General features: G+C 35.3%; 1 protein-coding gene across 8 annotated transcripts in view; it reads left to right on the forward strand.

Annotated features, from left to right (window-relative positions):
• ABCB1 (ATP binding cassette subfamily B member 1) overlaps positions 1-10240 on the forward strand; it is a 53562-nt gene extending 43322 nt beyond the window's left edge. For all 8 annotated transcript variants that reach the window (XM_055805413.1, XM_055805417.1, XM_055805415.1 and 5 more), the window contains 7 exons: positions 383-483; positions 2296-2436; positions 4192-4348; positions 4794-4991; positions 6710-6916; positions 8484-8630; positions 10009-10240. In XM_055805413.1, the coding sequence (XP_055661388.1) occupies positions 383-483; positions 2296-2436; positions 4192-4348; positions 4794-4991; positions 6710-6916; positions 8484-8630; positions 10009-10215 (1158 nt within the window). In that variant the 3' untranslated portion in view covers positions 10216-10240. The remainder of the gene's footprint in view (positions 1-382; positions 484-2295; positions 2437-4191; positions 4349-4793; positions 4992-6709; positions 6917-8483; positions 8631-10008) is intronic.
• The last annotated feature ends 6848 nt before the right edge of the window (positions 10241-17088 follow it).

Genomic DNA, 17088 nt, shown 5'->3' on the forward strand with positions numbered 1-17088 from the left:
TATTTACTGCTGAGATCTAAGTTAGGCTCCAGGCCCATATGTAACCTGGATGTTCCAATTACAGCCCAAACACAGCGGACTGGAAGTTGAATGCTAAATTGCCATTTTTCTTACATTTGAATATGTACTCCATAATTGTCATTGCTCTCTAATGGTTTTTCCTCACTTATTTGGAGGACATTAAAGAGGTCTTATCAGAAAATCTCACTGTCGTAAAAATAAACATGTAAAATGCTTGCTTTTGATAACAAAGCTCCATGATTTTAATAACAATTATAAAACAATCAATATCATATTCCACCAGAAACTTATTATTAGCTTAGAATAAGAAATTGCAACCTAATCTTAAGTTTTGATTAAAACTTCTGTGTTTCTATTGCAGATTGCCACAGAAGCCATAGAAAATATTAGAACTGTTGTTAGTTTGACCCGAGAAAGAAAATTTGAGTTGATGTATGGGGAACGCTTGCAGGTACCATACAGGTATAATAAAAATAACTAAGCTAAAAAAAAAAATTAAAAATCTGTCTTCAAATTATAGAATAAATTACATATATTTACTTGGACAAACATTGATATTTGTTAGTGTGTATGATATAATGTAAAACTTAATTACTTTAGATATAATGTAAATATTTTACATAATTTTATTAACAAATGTAACCACCAGCCAACATTTTTGTTCTTTGATTTAATTAATTTTCTGTGATAATATTGGTATTTTCTATCGCAGTGTCACTTGGTTTGGAAAAATGTTAGTTCTAAGTGAGCTTTGCAAGTCATCTAATCTAACCTCCCACCTGAAGTGTTCCAGATATTTAATTAAATGCCTTTTAATGTAAATTGAATACTGCATTAAGCCATTTTTGAAAGTATGAATAGGACCGAAAACATTTGTGTAATTACTTATTGGTTTGCGGCTGAAAAAAAGTAATATAATTATACCTGTTCTAAATAAAAATTAAAAAGTCTTCAAGTGAATAACTAAAAAGATACTGTCAATTAAAGATTTATTTGTTCTAGAATGAAATATTTCCTTTTCAGACATCCATGAGAAAAGTAAAGGAAATGCCAGCATATGTACACAGATATGATGGGAGAGAAGTAGGGGTGCTGCTAATACATCCACCATAATAATTGAGTGGTTAGAGCATAGTGCAGGACATAAAAGATGTTAGTTAGGGATTTTTTCAGGCTGCTGGATTCCAAGTCTGTATCTCACAACTTGCAGGATGATGCCTAACCATTTTCAGGGTTGACATTGATGATTAGGGATTGATGGGGTTGCTCCAAGACTTTCATCTTAATGTTGTTCTAATATACGTAAGAGCTTATTGCCCTATGGGTCAGTTTGTCTGGAAGAGATAGGACGTGTTTTTCAGTTAATATTTCAGTGCACGTTAAACCACTGATTAGGCAGAGTTGCTATTTTATAAAAATTGAGCTTAGGCCTTCTGTTATCCTGAATTAATGCACAAATCAGCTATGTAAAAGAGAAGTCACAACAGCCTCTTAATAAAAAAAAAACAAACATATTTGTGAATCTGGCTTCTGTATGTTTTGGTTTGGGTTCTTTCTAGAAGGAACCATACTGTTGTGACTTAGTGTTAATAAAATTAAACAGTTTTCTTTCTTTTTTTTATGGTATCATTCATAGTTACAGAAAATTTTCTCTCTGCCTTGCTTTTAGTTATAGGCATAGTTTTATCATCCAAAATCTAATCTCTGCAGCATACTTGCAGGCTTCATCTTATTTGAGAAAGGAATTTTGACTGATTAAATTGAAAATAAAGATTCTTAGGCATATAATATTGAACTTTAATATCTTTGTTATTCAGTTTACATAAAATTGCAAGTAAAGAAAAAATGTCACAAAAATATGGCTTTGGCTGAAGGTAAGTTAACAGTTCTGCTCTTTTTTTCCACTCTTATGTGATGCAGTAGTACAATTTCAACATGTTATTTACATCTTCAAAGTGGTAATCATGGACAGAACTTTAAAGTGTTTTAAAACTGTGAGACGCTAAGACAATGATTATAGATAGCATCTATGGTGTCAGCTGTTTTTGCACTATATGCACCAGCATATTACAAGCTGTTCTTGGAAGTAAATAAAATTTTGGGATCAAAACTAACTTTCTCTTGGACACAGCCTAATAGGAGACAAGGGATTGTATTGTTTAAGCATGAATACACTTCCCATTCATAACAGTATCATCTGAAGCCAATTAATTGGGTTTTGCATACTAGGATTTATGTATGATTTTTTGTGAAAATATCCATTATTTCTTACAGAAATTCTGTGAAGAAGGCACATATATTTGGATTGTGTTTTTCCCTTTCGCAAGCAATGATGTTCTTTACCTATGCTGGCTGTTTCCGGTTTGGTGCCTATCTAGTGGTGAATGGATTAATGGAGTATAAAGATGTGTTTTTGTAAGTATCTCCTTTGCAATCTTCTGTACTTAAATGTAATGAAAGCATATTACAAAGCCGATAATCATGGTGACTACAGAGTCTGATCTGTTCAGATAGACCTGATTTTGGATTTCCTTTCCTGTATTTATTTGGGACAATTATGTTTTCCAGAGGTTGAAACAGTATCCTACTTATGTCACTTTGTTTATTCTCACCAATCTTATCATCCATGTAGCTGTGAGTTTCTCTGTATATTCTACAAAAGACATAGTCGTACCTGTTCATTGAAGCATAATCATATTGTAAAAATCTTTTTAAGAATAGGTCATCAGTGTCTTTTTTAATTCTATGTCAGGTTTATTAATAGAAATTTGAGATCCTCTCTAAAATACACGTCAAATAATTGGAGAACAGGATTCCATAAGGCAGATGCTGTTCACTATAAGGGAAGGAAAACTAAATCATTTTAGATGACATTCATATAAGAAGCTTGTGCACTTAAATGAACCAATTTCATGTGGGAAATGAAAGCATCAACCATGAATGTAAGAACAGTATGTAGAGTACGGTACATGCTCATAGTCAGGTGGAGGATTTTATTTTTAATTTAGACAGGTACAAAAATTAAAAGGAATCACTTTGAAATTTTAGCTTATCCTTAGCTTCTTACTTTTATATTTTGGGTTTATAATGACTGTTTATGTAATCATTTGCCATAATACCTAAGAGCCCCTATCATAACCAAAGTCCCATTCTTCTAGATCGTATATAAAATAAGAAGAAATGTAATTTAGAATTTAAGAGTCAATAGCTCAATACAGGCCTATGGAAACAAGTATGAAAAGATTGAGATTCTACCAGTATGGATATCAGTGACCTCAATAGCTAAGAAAGGCCAATCATACCAATTTTTTGTGGGCAACCTAATTACAGACAGTTAACACAGCTCATTTTTGCTGTAAGATGTTGAAAAGTGTCTGCATTCCATCTGCTTGCTGAACACCTCCAGCCAGCTGGGTGAGTGAACTTCCAGTAGCTCAGTTAGTGTTAGGTCAGGCAATCCCTTCCAAATCTATGTGAGCCATTCTAGGCTGTTTAAATGCAGAATAAAATGGATTAGTTTATATAACTCTGAGAGAAGATAAAAATTAATGGATTTATTTTACTTTGCCTTTAAACAGGCTAAGAAGTCTCATAGCCTGCAAAGGTACATCTACATTCACCATAAAAAAATAATAGTGTAGTTTTCAGCCTTTTTCTGGTGTTGCGAACCCTTCAAACTTTTTCCAGCAGAGCTGTGATAGCAAATTAAATCTTCATTGTCATGTTACAGGCTTGATTTCTTACTTTCATTGGTGCCTTAAAAATTAATCACTAACTGCCAGAGGTCATTGAACCATAGAGAGGAAACCACAGCAACAGCAGAACAGGATTAGAGTAACAATTTCACCATCCATTGACCACTTTCCTTCTAGCCCCAGTTGAGACTAAATATAGTTAATCAATATTAATCATTACAGAAATTAGAGGTAATAAGTAACGAAAACATTGGATTTTGAATGGAGACTTGTTTATCTCACATAGTTAAAAGAGGGTGAAAACAAATTGCTGGGGCTAAATGAGTATTTAAATAATTATACTTGGTTAATACATTACTCTTTTTAATTTAGCCCCCTTTTTCTAATGAATAAAAGAAAAAATTGACTGCAGCCCCATTTGCATTGTCATTTTCTTCATTGCCTTTTATTGAATTTTTTTTCTTCCTGATTTCAGAGTATTTTCAGCTGTTGTATTTGGTGCAATGGCATTAGGACAAACCAGCTCTTTTGCTCCAGACTATGCCAAAGCCAAGATATCAGCAGCCCACTTGTTTCTGCTGTTTGAAAGAGTACCCTCAATAGATAGTTACAGCGAGGAAGGAGAGAAACCTGTAAGTAAGCCATGTGTAACAGGCAATATTATTTATGGACAATATTCCTCCCACTTCCTTCAAACTGATTTTTCTTTTCCTTCTGATTATTTCCTTATCTCAAAGTATTCTTGACACCTTATCTAAATGCAACATGGACTAAGTTCTCTATTGTGAGTCCAGCTTCTGCCCACATGGACTAAAGGTTATTTGTTTTGAAAATCTGGTTAAGGTACAATTTGTGTGGAGTTCAACTAGCAGAATTATGAGCATTTTCAAAACAGTTCAGTTCTGTACTTTGAATTTACAGCTTCAAAAGATTTGGACCACAGAGTTAAAGTCAGTATTCCAGCAAATGCAAAACTTTATTTCAGTGGGGGAAAAATACCCAAAACTTCTGCAACTCTATTCGAATCTTTTGTCAAATTGTCTTAAAGATGTAACAGTGATACTATTTCAATTATAGGAAACATTTGGGGGAAGCATAACGATCAAAGATGTGGCATTTAACTACCCAAACAGACCAGAGGTCAAAATCCTCCAAGGTTTGAATCTAAAAGTAGAAAAGGGACAAACTCTGGCTCTTGTTGGTAGCAGTGGCTGTGGGAAGAGCACTGTTGTTCAGCTGCTTGAGAGATTTTATGATCCGCTTGATGGAGAAATGGTAAGTATTTTTGTAAGAACATGTAAACATGTTAAGTGAAGATGTGCTTTTAGAGTATAACATATTTCTAATCTTATTTTTAAAATATTTTTAATGTTAAAGACAAGCAGTGACTCATCAGAGTTCCTTATTTAAAAGGGATTAATATTATAATGCAGAAAGTCCCTGTACCCCACATGGTAATATATTAATGAAGGAAGATCTGTGTGGTAAAAATATGCCCGATCCACAGCCTTAATGATGGCTTTGAATTTAGGACAAATTTGCTGAGAAGTTTTTGTTATGAAAACTTTAAAAGTTATTAAATACACGTATCTACTTCTGTGTAATGTAGTAATAGAACTTTCCATCTATGTTTTTTCCTAAAACAGTGAACATTGACAAAAATAATTGTTATCGTTATTTTTACTTGTCAGAAACATCTTTCAGAGTATGCCCACCCACCAAGTGACAGATAGTAAATACTTTTGGTAATTTTGGTTTAAGTACATCTAGGGTTTCCCACACTACTTATTCAGCAAATTTACATAATTTTTTTTTCATATAACTGTATTGTTTATTGCCATTTTGCTGTAAAATGTGCTGAGATTTTGCTTAAAAAAGAACCCACATGGTTTGGGTTGGATGAGGTGAGATTAACAAGAATGTTCAGAACTTGTCTCTGCAGAGATACGCACAAATGATAAAGCAATACTTAAATAAGGCTTGGGTGTAATGGGCAAGATTTTTCTGAGGTTGGAACAAGTCCAGTGTAGCAAACTGATGTGTTGAAAGAAGCAGCATAGGTGCCCCAAAAGTATGTTTAACCAAGTGCAACTTCATCACCAATGTTTTTGACCTTGTATCCATAAATAACCAACAGTGGTTTACTGAAGGGAAATTAATCTACTGAAGGTAGATTAACCACATCCAGTATCCATGTTTTGAAAGGGGTAGTTCTTCAGTTATCCAGCTGATCATGTCACTCAACACATAGCCTGAGCAATGCACTAGGTGATTCTAGTGGAGATGTAACAGCCCTTTTAATGTCCTGGTACATTTGTGTCCAAGTTGATATGACTGCATAATTATGAAACTGATCTATCCAGAAAAAAAAAATATTTCTCTTGACATTTATCTAATAGACAATTATAGTAACTCAGTAGTCAAATTTAGCAGAAGTATGACAGAGTTATCAATAAAGCAGACTGGCTGCAAATGACATCTTAAGGAATCCAGAAGTAAATTTGTCCATTGTCAGGCAGTACGTTACAATTAAATTTAAGATATGATGCTTGACTTAGAGATGTGTGAAGGAGTGAACCTGACTCTTTCTTTATTTTAATGGAATACTACTGCCAATCAGCTCCTTCCGTGGGAATATATGTGCAAATGGGGGAAAGCTTTACTGCCGAAGACAGAAATGAAAGAAATTTGCCCAAAGTTCTTTGAAGTTGCTTTAGTATATCCTGTCTTTCAACTGTCTTCAAAATCCTGATTAAAGCTTTAAGCAAAGAAAAGGACTGAGGCAGGAGAAGGGACTATCCTCACTCTTATATAATAGCCCTTAGAGAATTTTGGAACATAGCGGAGAAGGAGGGGAAAGGATTGTATGAGCTTTCAATATGGTAACTCTAAGGAAAGAGCTGCAATTGCACAACTTCTGTGTGTGAATTTACCATAAGTCTCAAATCCCCATATAGCTACATGACTGAAATTTAAAATGTTTTGTTTCTCAGCTTTTTGATGGCAAAAGTGCAAAGCGACTAAATATCCAGTGGCTGAGAGCTCAGATTGGTATTGTCTCACAAGAACCGATCCTGTTTGACTGCACTATAGCTGAAAATATTGCATATGGAGATAACAGTCGGCAAGTGTCACATGAGGAAATTGTTAATGCAGCAAAAGAAGCCAATATTCATTCCTTCATTGACTCTCTGCCAGATGTAAGTTATTCGTTCTCTCGCATACTTAGAATGGAGGTCACCTACTGTGGCAGGGAAAAATTGTGTCCATTTATGATTCCCTGGGATAGAATAATTACCTGAGATGCAAAATTCTCTGAAACTGATTTTTAAATCTTGTCCTTTCTTAATTGCATTTACCATACTTATTTTCACTCTGGGAGACTCTATTGTCAGGTGGAGACCTGAACATTTAAGATACCTGGGAAGAAAATCCACAATTCTGAGACCTGGAAGTATGGGGTGGGGATTTTTTTAGTGAATTGAACATTTCTTTTTATGTTCCTATTTATCTCAAGCATATGTAAAGGACTCTGCTAGACTGACAAGTTTCTTTTACATTTCTTCCAGTTATACCTAGTCAGAATTTAAATTTCTAGTATTCCTACAGTTCAAAAATTACTAAGAAAGTTTTTCACACACACACACCCCCCTCTGTGTGTGTGTGTATATGACCAACACGTAACAATGTAAGAATGAACATCCTGAGTCAGGTAAAAGGTCTGTCATGCACAAAATCTTGTCCCAGGCAGTGACCAGCAATATATATTTACAAATAAGTCTTCAAAAAGACTAAAAATTAATCACATTTCCCCTGGTTTCTCACCTAACTTCGCATAATTTGTGACTTGGGGATTTCCTAAGATAGAAATCATGTTTTATTATTTAGTTCTGGATGGATTTTAGTTCTGCAGGTTTGACAAATCAATTTCTAACCTATGTCAACTTGTATCCAAAACTTCCTGAAGCAAGGAGGTCAACAGCTGCTTTGTATGTTCTAAATATTCAGCTCAATTTCAGCCTGTTAAGCTGCTTTTTGCATTTCTCAAAAAAAATACGAAGGCCAAAGTCCATGATTCTTGCAAGTCGTGCTTAATTTCTAGTGACTTAGAGTTCTGCTTTTTCCAAAACTTTTTAGAGAAATCTTGTTTATATAATGATGGCTCATAAAACTTCCATGCTTTTTGCAACCAAATATATAATACCTCAAATACTACAGTGACCTACAGACCTACATGACTGGTCCACCTTAACTGATATAACTAAATTAAAATCATAACTGTCCAAAACTGTAGTATAGATAAAGCATATAAGTGTATGTGTCTATATATAGATACATAGTATATAATTTGGCCTGAAACTGATCAATCTTATACATGGCTATTTTTTAGTTCAGGATGAATAAATATGGGTTACAACAACTGATTGGTTAAGATACCAAGTCGGAGTGTTAAAGGTCAGAGTTTGATCCCCAGTATTGTCATAAACTTTCACTGAGCTTGGTGTTCTGTCTCCTGATTGAAAATGTTGCCTTCCAACCTTAGAGGGGTTGTTGCTTTGAATTTACAAAACGGCTGATGCTACAAAGAAGTCTCCTAGTAAAAGCTTTATAGATCTGTGGCAGATAGCAATTCTGGTCATCTGTTTTTAGAGAGCTATTGGCATCAAATATGCAGTTTATGGATGGTTGGTGTCAGGGTTGATATACTTAAATATACTTCAGAATAATTTTGCATTCATAATCTGAACTTAATTATATTGTTCCTAGAAATACAACACCCGTGTAGGAGACAAAGGAACTCAGCTTTCTGGTGGTCAGAAACAGCGTATTGCTATTGCCCGAGCTCTCGTACGTCAGCCTCAAATTCTGCTACTGGATGAAGCTACATCTGCCTTAGATACAGAAAGTGAAAAGGTAACTTGATTGTGGATTGCCAGGAATCTGGAACCTAAATCCGTATTTGTTTCTATTATGCTTACAGTTTTCACTCCCATAGGTTAAAGCCCAAAGCTGGAAATACAGTGTTTTAAGCACATTACATATTAATGTTAATAACAGACAAATATAAAGGTCTTACTCCTCATTGCCAAAAAAAAAAAAAAAATATTTTTTTGAATCTGTATGGCAGTAGACAGATCAAAGTAGCAACGACAAAGGCATTCCTTTGCCTGAAATTCTTCAGGCTTCAATTAGAAAAGTGCTATCAAAATTGAATCAGGAGGCACAAACTTCAGAAGCTGAAAAGGTTGAGGGTGCTGCCAGAAAACTTTTTTTTCTGGGAAACTGCCAAATCTTGCTTTCATAATTTTTCTTGTTTCTCCCATTGATCTTCAGTCCTTGCTATATGTTCATGGCTAATATGCAAACTCCCAGTGAAAAAATTGCTAGAATACTTTAATCTTAAATCTGCAATCTTGGTATAACAAAAGTACAATCTACCTGTAGAAAATCAACACAGATTCTACAAAAATACTTACTAACAATGAGGCAAATATTATAACAAATATAATCTGAAAAGCTCAAACCCTATGGACTAAGTTTTGATTAATTCTAGGCATAAAGCCATAAGGATTGAGTGGAAAATGCCATTAAATAATTCCAGGATTCCTTGTTTTCTTTATTATTTGGCAGTTAGGTACAGAAATTTCATCTCTTATTTTATTCTGCATAATAAACACAACAAATAAAGAAAAGAAAGCAGTGATTCTTATTAGTGTTTTTCTGCTGTTGCTAGCTTTAAGAAAAACATAATTCGTGAGATCCCCTGTGAAATCATGAGAACTAGTATGATTGATAATAGTTGGCCTAAGATTGCTGATTGAACTCCCATATATAATTAGTCAAGGAAGGGACCTCTGGAGGTCTCTAATCAAATCTCCTCTTCAAACGAGGGCCAATAATAAATTCAAATTAGGCTGCTTGGTGCTGTGTCCAGTAGGGTCCTTGAAAATCTCCAAGGAGATTCAACAAGCTCTCTTTTGTCCCTGTTCCAGTGCTTAATTATCTTTGCAGTGAATATTTCTTATATCCAGTCAGAATGTCCTCTATTATAATTTATGGCCACGCATCTCAGTAATGAACCTGGTTCCATCTCATTCTCTTATCTATCATGACATCATCCACTGCCACAGTTTTGACTCTGACAACACAGGGTAATTCTAAAACAGGAAACTAAAGCCACAGATATCCCCTTTCCCTCACTGTCATATTACAGTTTACTTCACAGATGGCAATTGAGCTGTCTCACGACAGCTGCCAGAATAGTTCACATTTTGGTTTGTTTATTGTGCAGATTGTCCAGGAAGCGCTGGATAAAGCCAGAGAAGGTCGCACCTGCATCGTGATAGCTCACCGCCTCTCTACCATCCAAAATGCTGACAAGATTGCTGTAGTCCAGAATGGCAAGGTCGTAGAGCAAGGGACCCATCAGCAGCTCCTGGCTGAAAAAGGCATCTACTATTCTCTGGTCAACATTCAGAGTGGGTCATGCAACATGTAAATTAAAGGCAGCATTTATCTCTGAATTGTCACTGTAATTATTTCAATACTGCTTTTTATTCCCTGTAATTATTTTTATATCAATAGTCAGTCTTGATACTTTTGGTTTTCTTTCTTCCTTCCGTAAGTCCTATGAAAACAAGAAATACTAAGTAAACAAGTACCATTTTCTCACTACTAGTTTTCATTATTCGAACAACTCTACTGTGCGGCCGAAGCAGAAGCCTATTGACACTTATAAAAGTAGAAGCATGCTAAGGCAAATGTAATTAATATTAGCTTGCTTTGAATTCTGTCAAAATCACACTAAGCAGGAGTGTCTGGTAAACAACCTCTAAACATTTTCATGCACAGTAAAAATAGTTTTGCTATTGCGAGAAAAAACCTCAAGCTTTATCCTCACTGTGTAAGGCACAGTCACTCCTGGCCTATTAGGGTTGTTACAAGAACTTGCAGGTCAGCTGGAGCTTAAGGCCAGATGTCTCGTTGTGACATGGTGGTTTAGCGTGGGATGACAGCAAAGGTCTTGAAAATATGGGTGCAGGCAGTAAACAAATATCCCTGAACTGTAAGTATCTCACTGATGGTCAGTTACCGGTCGCAACCTTAAAAGCTGGGAAAAGACTGTTTTAAGTATGACACAGAAAAAGAAGCAGCAGATAAGAAAAAACCCACAACTGATGGGCAAGGCAAGTCACCACTGTAGCCTGGGAAAGTAGTATCTGCAAGCCCCCCCACCTCCTAGGGGTCAAGGGCTAAGATCTCTCTAAAGACTGCAATATTTTATAGAAGGTGAAAATCTTGAATCTGGGCTTGGAGGAGTCGGAGGGAGAGCATTTTTTCCTTCACTGAAGAGCTCTTGAACCTGATCACCCTGATGACTAAGACTCTCAAGGACTGTAACTAATTACATGGTATCAGCTCTGTGATATTGTATATTAGTTACTAATTTAGAATGATTGTTAAGGACTAACTGATTTGAATATGTAGTAATAATGATTAATAATTATTAAGAACTATTAGAAATGTATATTGTTAATGAGTACCTATACAGTAAAGTTTTGGTTTTAAGTTTAAAACTGGCCTGATTAATCAGTCTTTCACACTTCCTTCACAGTGATTTCTGGTTCCCTGAGATTTATACATATGATCTCTTATCTACAGGTAAATATTTGCACACACACAGCCTGACAGGCAGTTAGGCCCATCAGTGTACTAATAACACCTTCCAGAGTGTTGATTGATGCAGTCTCATTGTATTCCTTTTGAATCACTTAAGTTTTTTCTTTTGTTCCTTAGATGGCAAACCAATTTGACTAGAAGATTTGTTTGTTTTCTATATATGTATTACTCGGTACAATAAGGTTCTTGTCCATACATAAGGCTATTAGTCTGCACCATAAAATAAACAAGTTATACTTGCAATTGGAAGAATGGAATAGATATTCTTTAACATTATAGTCTGAAGAGTCAAGTGAGAACACATTTAGCTTGGTTTTTTCTTTTTTTTTTTTTTTTTACTAAATTCTAAATTTTAGTCTTTTAGAACTAGGCTTTTTGATTTTTGATGATAGAACTTCTAATGATTGGACTAGTAATGACTGGATTGTTTCTCCGAATTGTATAATGTCAAAGATGGTTGTTTTACCAGATAAATTTAGCTCTTCCTGAAAATCAGGCAAGCACTGTAAATGTTTTGCCACAGACATCTGAAAATCTGTTTTGAAAATTTTGGCCATATAGTTTAAAACCTATTTCAAAACTTCATGTCAAATGTAGAAACTTTCCCAAACAATCTATTTTTCCCTATCCTTTTCTTCCACATTTCTAAAGAAGTATTTCCTCTTTTTTGAGATTTACGCAGAAGTTTACATAATAATTGCTAAACATCTCACTTTTGGTTGAAAAGGGCTATAAAGAGAGTAAACACTTTCCTTTAAGGATAATGGATCTTTATTTCCAAATCCACCATAAATGCTGAAATGACTATGCAGCTGCTCACAATTGCTTTCCTTTCAGAAGACCACAACAACCATATTACTACTATCGTGCTATCACCATGTGCCTCATCGTGTAATTTTTAGTCATAAAGCCAAAGGACTGACAGGAACACCTCCAAAAATGTATTCTTCACCATGTTCTATTCATACATTTTTACACTACAAATGCTTGACCAAAAGGAAAGGTGGACTGACCTAGGACCATTCTGCTTTAAGGACCATTATTCTTCTGTGTCATTCTACAGGGCATAAGACACCTTACTTCCTAGGTCTGCCTTTTCAGTTAGGGTCTTAGACATTTTGGTTCACCTTGATGTCTTAAGACACTTGTCTGAGCTCTGAGACCTCCTTGTTGGAATTGTCAGCACCTATCTTTGATCATAAGGACCCTAACCACATGATAATACATGTGTGTTGTCATTCTGAAGTACTAGGCCTTTTTTCCTGTCATGTTCTTCTTTTGAGAGCCTGCAGCAGTTTCAAGCAGGATTTATCTTTCTGGAGGAAGGTAATCTAGCAATAGTTTTCACACATTTCTTGTGCCTCTTACCCCATTACCTTCGGAACGTCTTTAGAAAGATGTCAGCAGCGGCACCACGTTGGCAATTCTAAACACTTTCCAAGCAGCATATGCCACTGTCTGTGAGAAAAAGCAGGAAGGACTTAAGTTCACCACTCTGCTAGCCCTCCTGCTGAAACAACTAATCAAAAGAGCTCTCAGAAGAAAAACAGTCTTTAGGTCTAGAAATCCTTCCTTACTGCCAATTCTTATCAGGGTGGTGAATACTACAGTGTCCTATTGCCCAGCATTTTCCAGCATACTTACCCCTACAAGGGCAATTTGCTGTTCCTTATGTAATAAATACCTCACTAAGCCCTTCTGTAATTTCTGTCATAGAGTGAGAGCACAAATAAACTCCAGCATTCTCTTTCCCATCAAAAGATTCTGAAGGAATATTTCTCACCAATGCCATAGACCATGTACCATCTCCAAATGACTGTAAATCAGTTCTGGATCTCCACTAGTTGCTTCTTCAGGCGTTGCCTCAAAGTTTTTTCCCAAACTATCCCAAGTGTTGGGAGATGTTCAACAATCTTCCACTGTGATACTGACTGCCCATCAACCTAACTTCAATGGAAGCAGTTCTCCTTCCTTATGAGTAAATCCTTTGAACCTATTGCCTCTTTCTTGCTGTTATACTTGTCTATGAAAACAATCTTCCTGGTAGTATTCGTTTCTGTAAGACACTAAAGATCTCCTTGAAATGTTTGTTAATGAGTAATCCTTAATAGTACAAACAGACATACAATTAATATCTTCCTCAAGACGTATTGTCTATTTATACATTTATAACTCTTCTTCTTATTCCTCTCCCTCAAAATCCAATCTACTGTGTAGACTTGGTCACTGAAAGAAGAGGACAACTCTAAGGAGAGGAGAAACGTGGCACACTGCCTATGAATACACAGTAAAAACAGTCAGCCAGCCATTCTTGTGCAGAAAAAGCCACATTCTAATTATATCTATAGACTAACTGTTATTGTCAAGTACTCAGTCTTGCTTCTAGACAATATACCTAGAACAATGTAGTTTAGTGATACATTCATTCTGTATTTCTAAGACAGGACAGTATCTTTTATTCTAGTTATTTTAATGCAGTAAACTGAAAGCAGAAAGTAAGAAACAGGACCAGCAGCCACTTCAAATCCTTTGCTGTGAATTCCATGGACTGTAGAGATATCAAAAGTAGATGAGGGAAAAGAACAGAACACATGAGGACAACTATCTTTAGCAATCCCTGTTACTGTAAGGTGAGTACATTTTCTTTTGTCTTTGTGTGCTTATTTCTGTGTACATTTCATTCTAGCTGTACTCCATTAACTAAGATCAGTATGCTAATGCTGTTGCTGTAGATGTCTAGGGCAGGACTACGTCTAACTGAAAGTTAGCTTTCCATTAGCCTAAGCTCATTTCTTTCTGAGCAAGCTCATTTTCTGCACAGTTGACAAAGACCTGGCCAATGAAGTCTAGGGCACAGTTAATCCCATTCTGGAGTTGCTGTTGCTAGCAGGCCAGATTAACAACCTCGTGTTGTATCTCTTATTCTTCATGCATGCTAGAGTTGAGAATTACAGTTCAGAATGCTAATATTTCGAGGTTCAGCTTGTTAATGGCACATTCAATGAAGCATACAACAATCTAGTTTTGCAGTTGTTTATAATTTAATTTCCTGAGAAGCCTGATAAATCATCAGAAACTTAGTTACTCTCTGCTTTCATTTGAAGACATTTGAAATCTTTCATTTGAAGACATGGTTATTCCTTCTAACTCTCATTCTTCCTATTCTTCCATATTACCTAGGAGATTTTAAAGATAGAAAAATGTATGTAATTTTCATCCAAGAATCTTTCATTGATAAAGAATTTCTAAAGTGTTCTTCAAAATTTCTCTAGTCCTGAAAAAATGAAAAGCTAGGAGCAATTTCTGTGTCTAAACTTTCACACCAGTTTCCTTTGAGTTCATGATGGAAGGTGTGTATTTTCTTTATTATCACCAGTACTACTCAATTATTTTTCTTTCTGTGACCATGTCTTTAATTTGCCACATGATGGCCTAATTTATTCAGACAATAGCTAAATTAATCTGCGTTTTCTTTTTGAAATATCTTTTTCTTCTTTATGTACATCTTGTTCAACTCAGTATATGCAGTGTTCTATGTTATTTCTTCCTAATTTAACCTTATTCATCACAAAATACATTAAAATAAAAGAGAAGGTTAAAGAAGAGTCTTCCCATGTATTAAAATAGTTCTAAATATTATAAGAACAAAGAGGTTTTCACTTAGTCTGGGTAATTTGATTCCAGATATAAAGTTTCAGTGCCATTTTCCTGAGTGAATTACTTCTTTAAAAGGTATTATGTTCACTATCACTATTGTTCTACATTGAATTTCAGATGCCCTATAATTTTGGAAGAACACATATAGAAATCTACAAAATAGGGTATTCAAACTTCTGTCTCAGATTGTCAACAAAAATTTTGGGCTATTGTTCTCATCCACATTTTTTGTCTTTAAATACTCAAAGTATATTGCAAATGTGAAGCTTCAGAATACCCATATATCAGCAAGAAATACCACACGTGGTTCAGGGGGAAAAATTTAGAGTGGTTTTGCCTACTGACTTTAGTTTCAGAGATGACAAATAACTGACAAATTGGTTAATTACTTGAAATCCAGCCTATGGATTGACATTACATATCTCAGGCATCTGAATATAAATTTTTATTCATTTACTGTTAGATAGAGTAAATCATTAAATCTATCATCTTAAGAAGTCCATGTTAGGGGATTCACATATTAAACAGATACTTTAACACTGTGATACAAATTGATACAAATTTTTCCTCAAATTATATGTTTTCTCTCTTTATAGAAGTAGGTAAGTTATACTATTTGGTCTCAGCAAATTCCTTACCTTTAACTTATTATCTTAATTACATTTGACCTAGAAAATCCATTTTCTATTCCACAGTTGTTCTTCAGCTATAGGTATCTGAAAACTGATTTGGACTTTTGTTTCTAAGTTTCATCAAGAAGGATCGAATGATCTGGTAGCCATTTCTTCCCAATATGTTCCAGATTGTCAGGTTTATTATGATTCTTTAAATTATAATAAAATATATATCTAGCATGTCCACACCAGAGAACAGCTGACTTAAAATAATTCTCAACAGCACACCAATGAACTTCTCGTTGTGGGTAACAATGTATGTCCATACACATTACTCTTCTCAATTGTATGCAGACACAGAACAAGAAGCAATAGGTCAAATTTGATCTGAACATAAGAAACGGTTTATTCCAGTGGTCAAACACTGGAACAGGTTGCCTAGAGAGGTTGTGGAGTCTACATTTAGATATTCAAAACTAGACTGCTGTATTAAGAAGGAAACAGTTATAAAAGTAATGCTTGAAAATCAGTTTCTAAACTTCTGTCCAAAAAGTACGTAAAAGCATCCTGCACCTCAAAAATTACTGGAATATGACAAAAGGAATGTTGTAGAAACACATTATGACCTCTGCTTTCATCCCCAGTTTGGGCTGACAGCCTAAGCCAAGGAGACAGCCTTGGGTTATGTCTCCCCAAAGAGAGAGAGGGGAGTTTCGTCACTTTTACCAAAAAGCCATCACTTCTAACAGAACATTATTTTGGCAACATGACAGCAAGCCATGCCTTTACTCAGTGAACACCTGGGACGAGGAAACGTTTGTGTCAGGAATTACAGATAGTGGTTTACAGGATGGCCGTAGGAAGCTGAAAAGTGAATGCTCAGGTACTGCCATGGTAGTTTCTTTCTCATCTTCTGCCTCTCCTAACAAGAGCACCCCTGCAGCAGATCTCCCCTTCCCCTCTGCCACCTTGTCCTGCAACTGCATTGCTGTAAGGCCCTCACAGGCCATCCCGAGAACTCATAATGAAAAGGAAACACTGAGTTCCTCAAAGTTCCTAAGAGCTTTCATGTCATTAAACCTCATTCTGACTGTTCAAACTTCCTTTGGTTTAATTTTTTTTTAAAGTTTTCCATCTCTTTTCCATCAACACTTTCAAACCCTGAAAAGACAAGACTGATTTTCCAGATATAAACACAGCCATCCATAAAACTTGGAGGGGAGCTAATTCATGAGATAAAATATAATGTAGTTTAAATCCTATTATAAAACTCACATGCATTATCTGTAACATATTATAAGAGTAGGGCTAAAAAGTCTTTATGAGCATTTGTCATTAAGGAAAATGTATCATTTTCTTCTAATGAAGTCTGTGTTCTGGGCACAAAACATCCAAAAGGGACCATCCCATTCAGTTTGACC

Source organism: Falco peregrinus, chromosome 5 (assembly GCF_023634155.1).
Source record: "Falco peregrinus isolate bFalPer1 chromosome 5, bFalPer1.pri, whole genome shotgun sequence".
Taxonomy (NCBI): domain Eukaryota; kingdom Metazoa; phylum Chordata; class Aves; order Falconiformes; family Falconidae; genus Falco; species Falco peregrinus.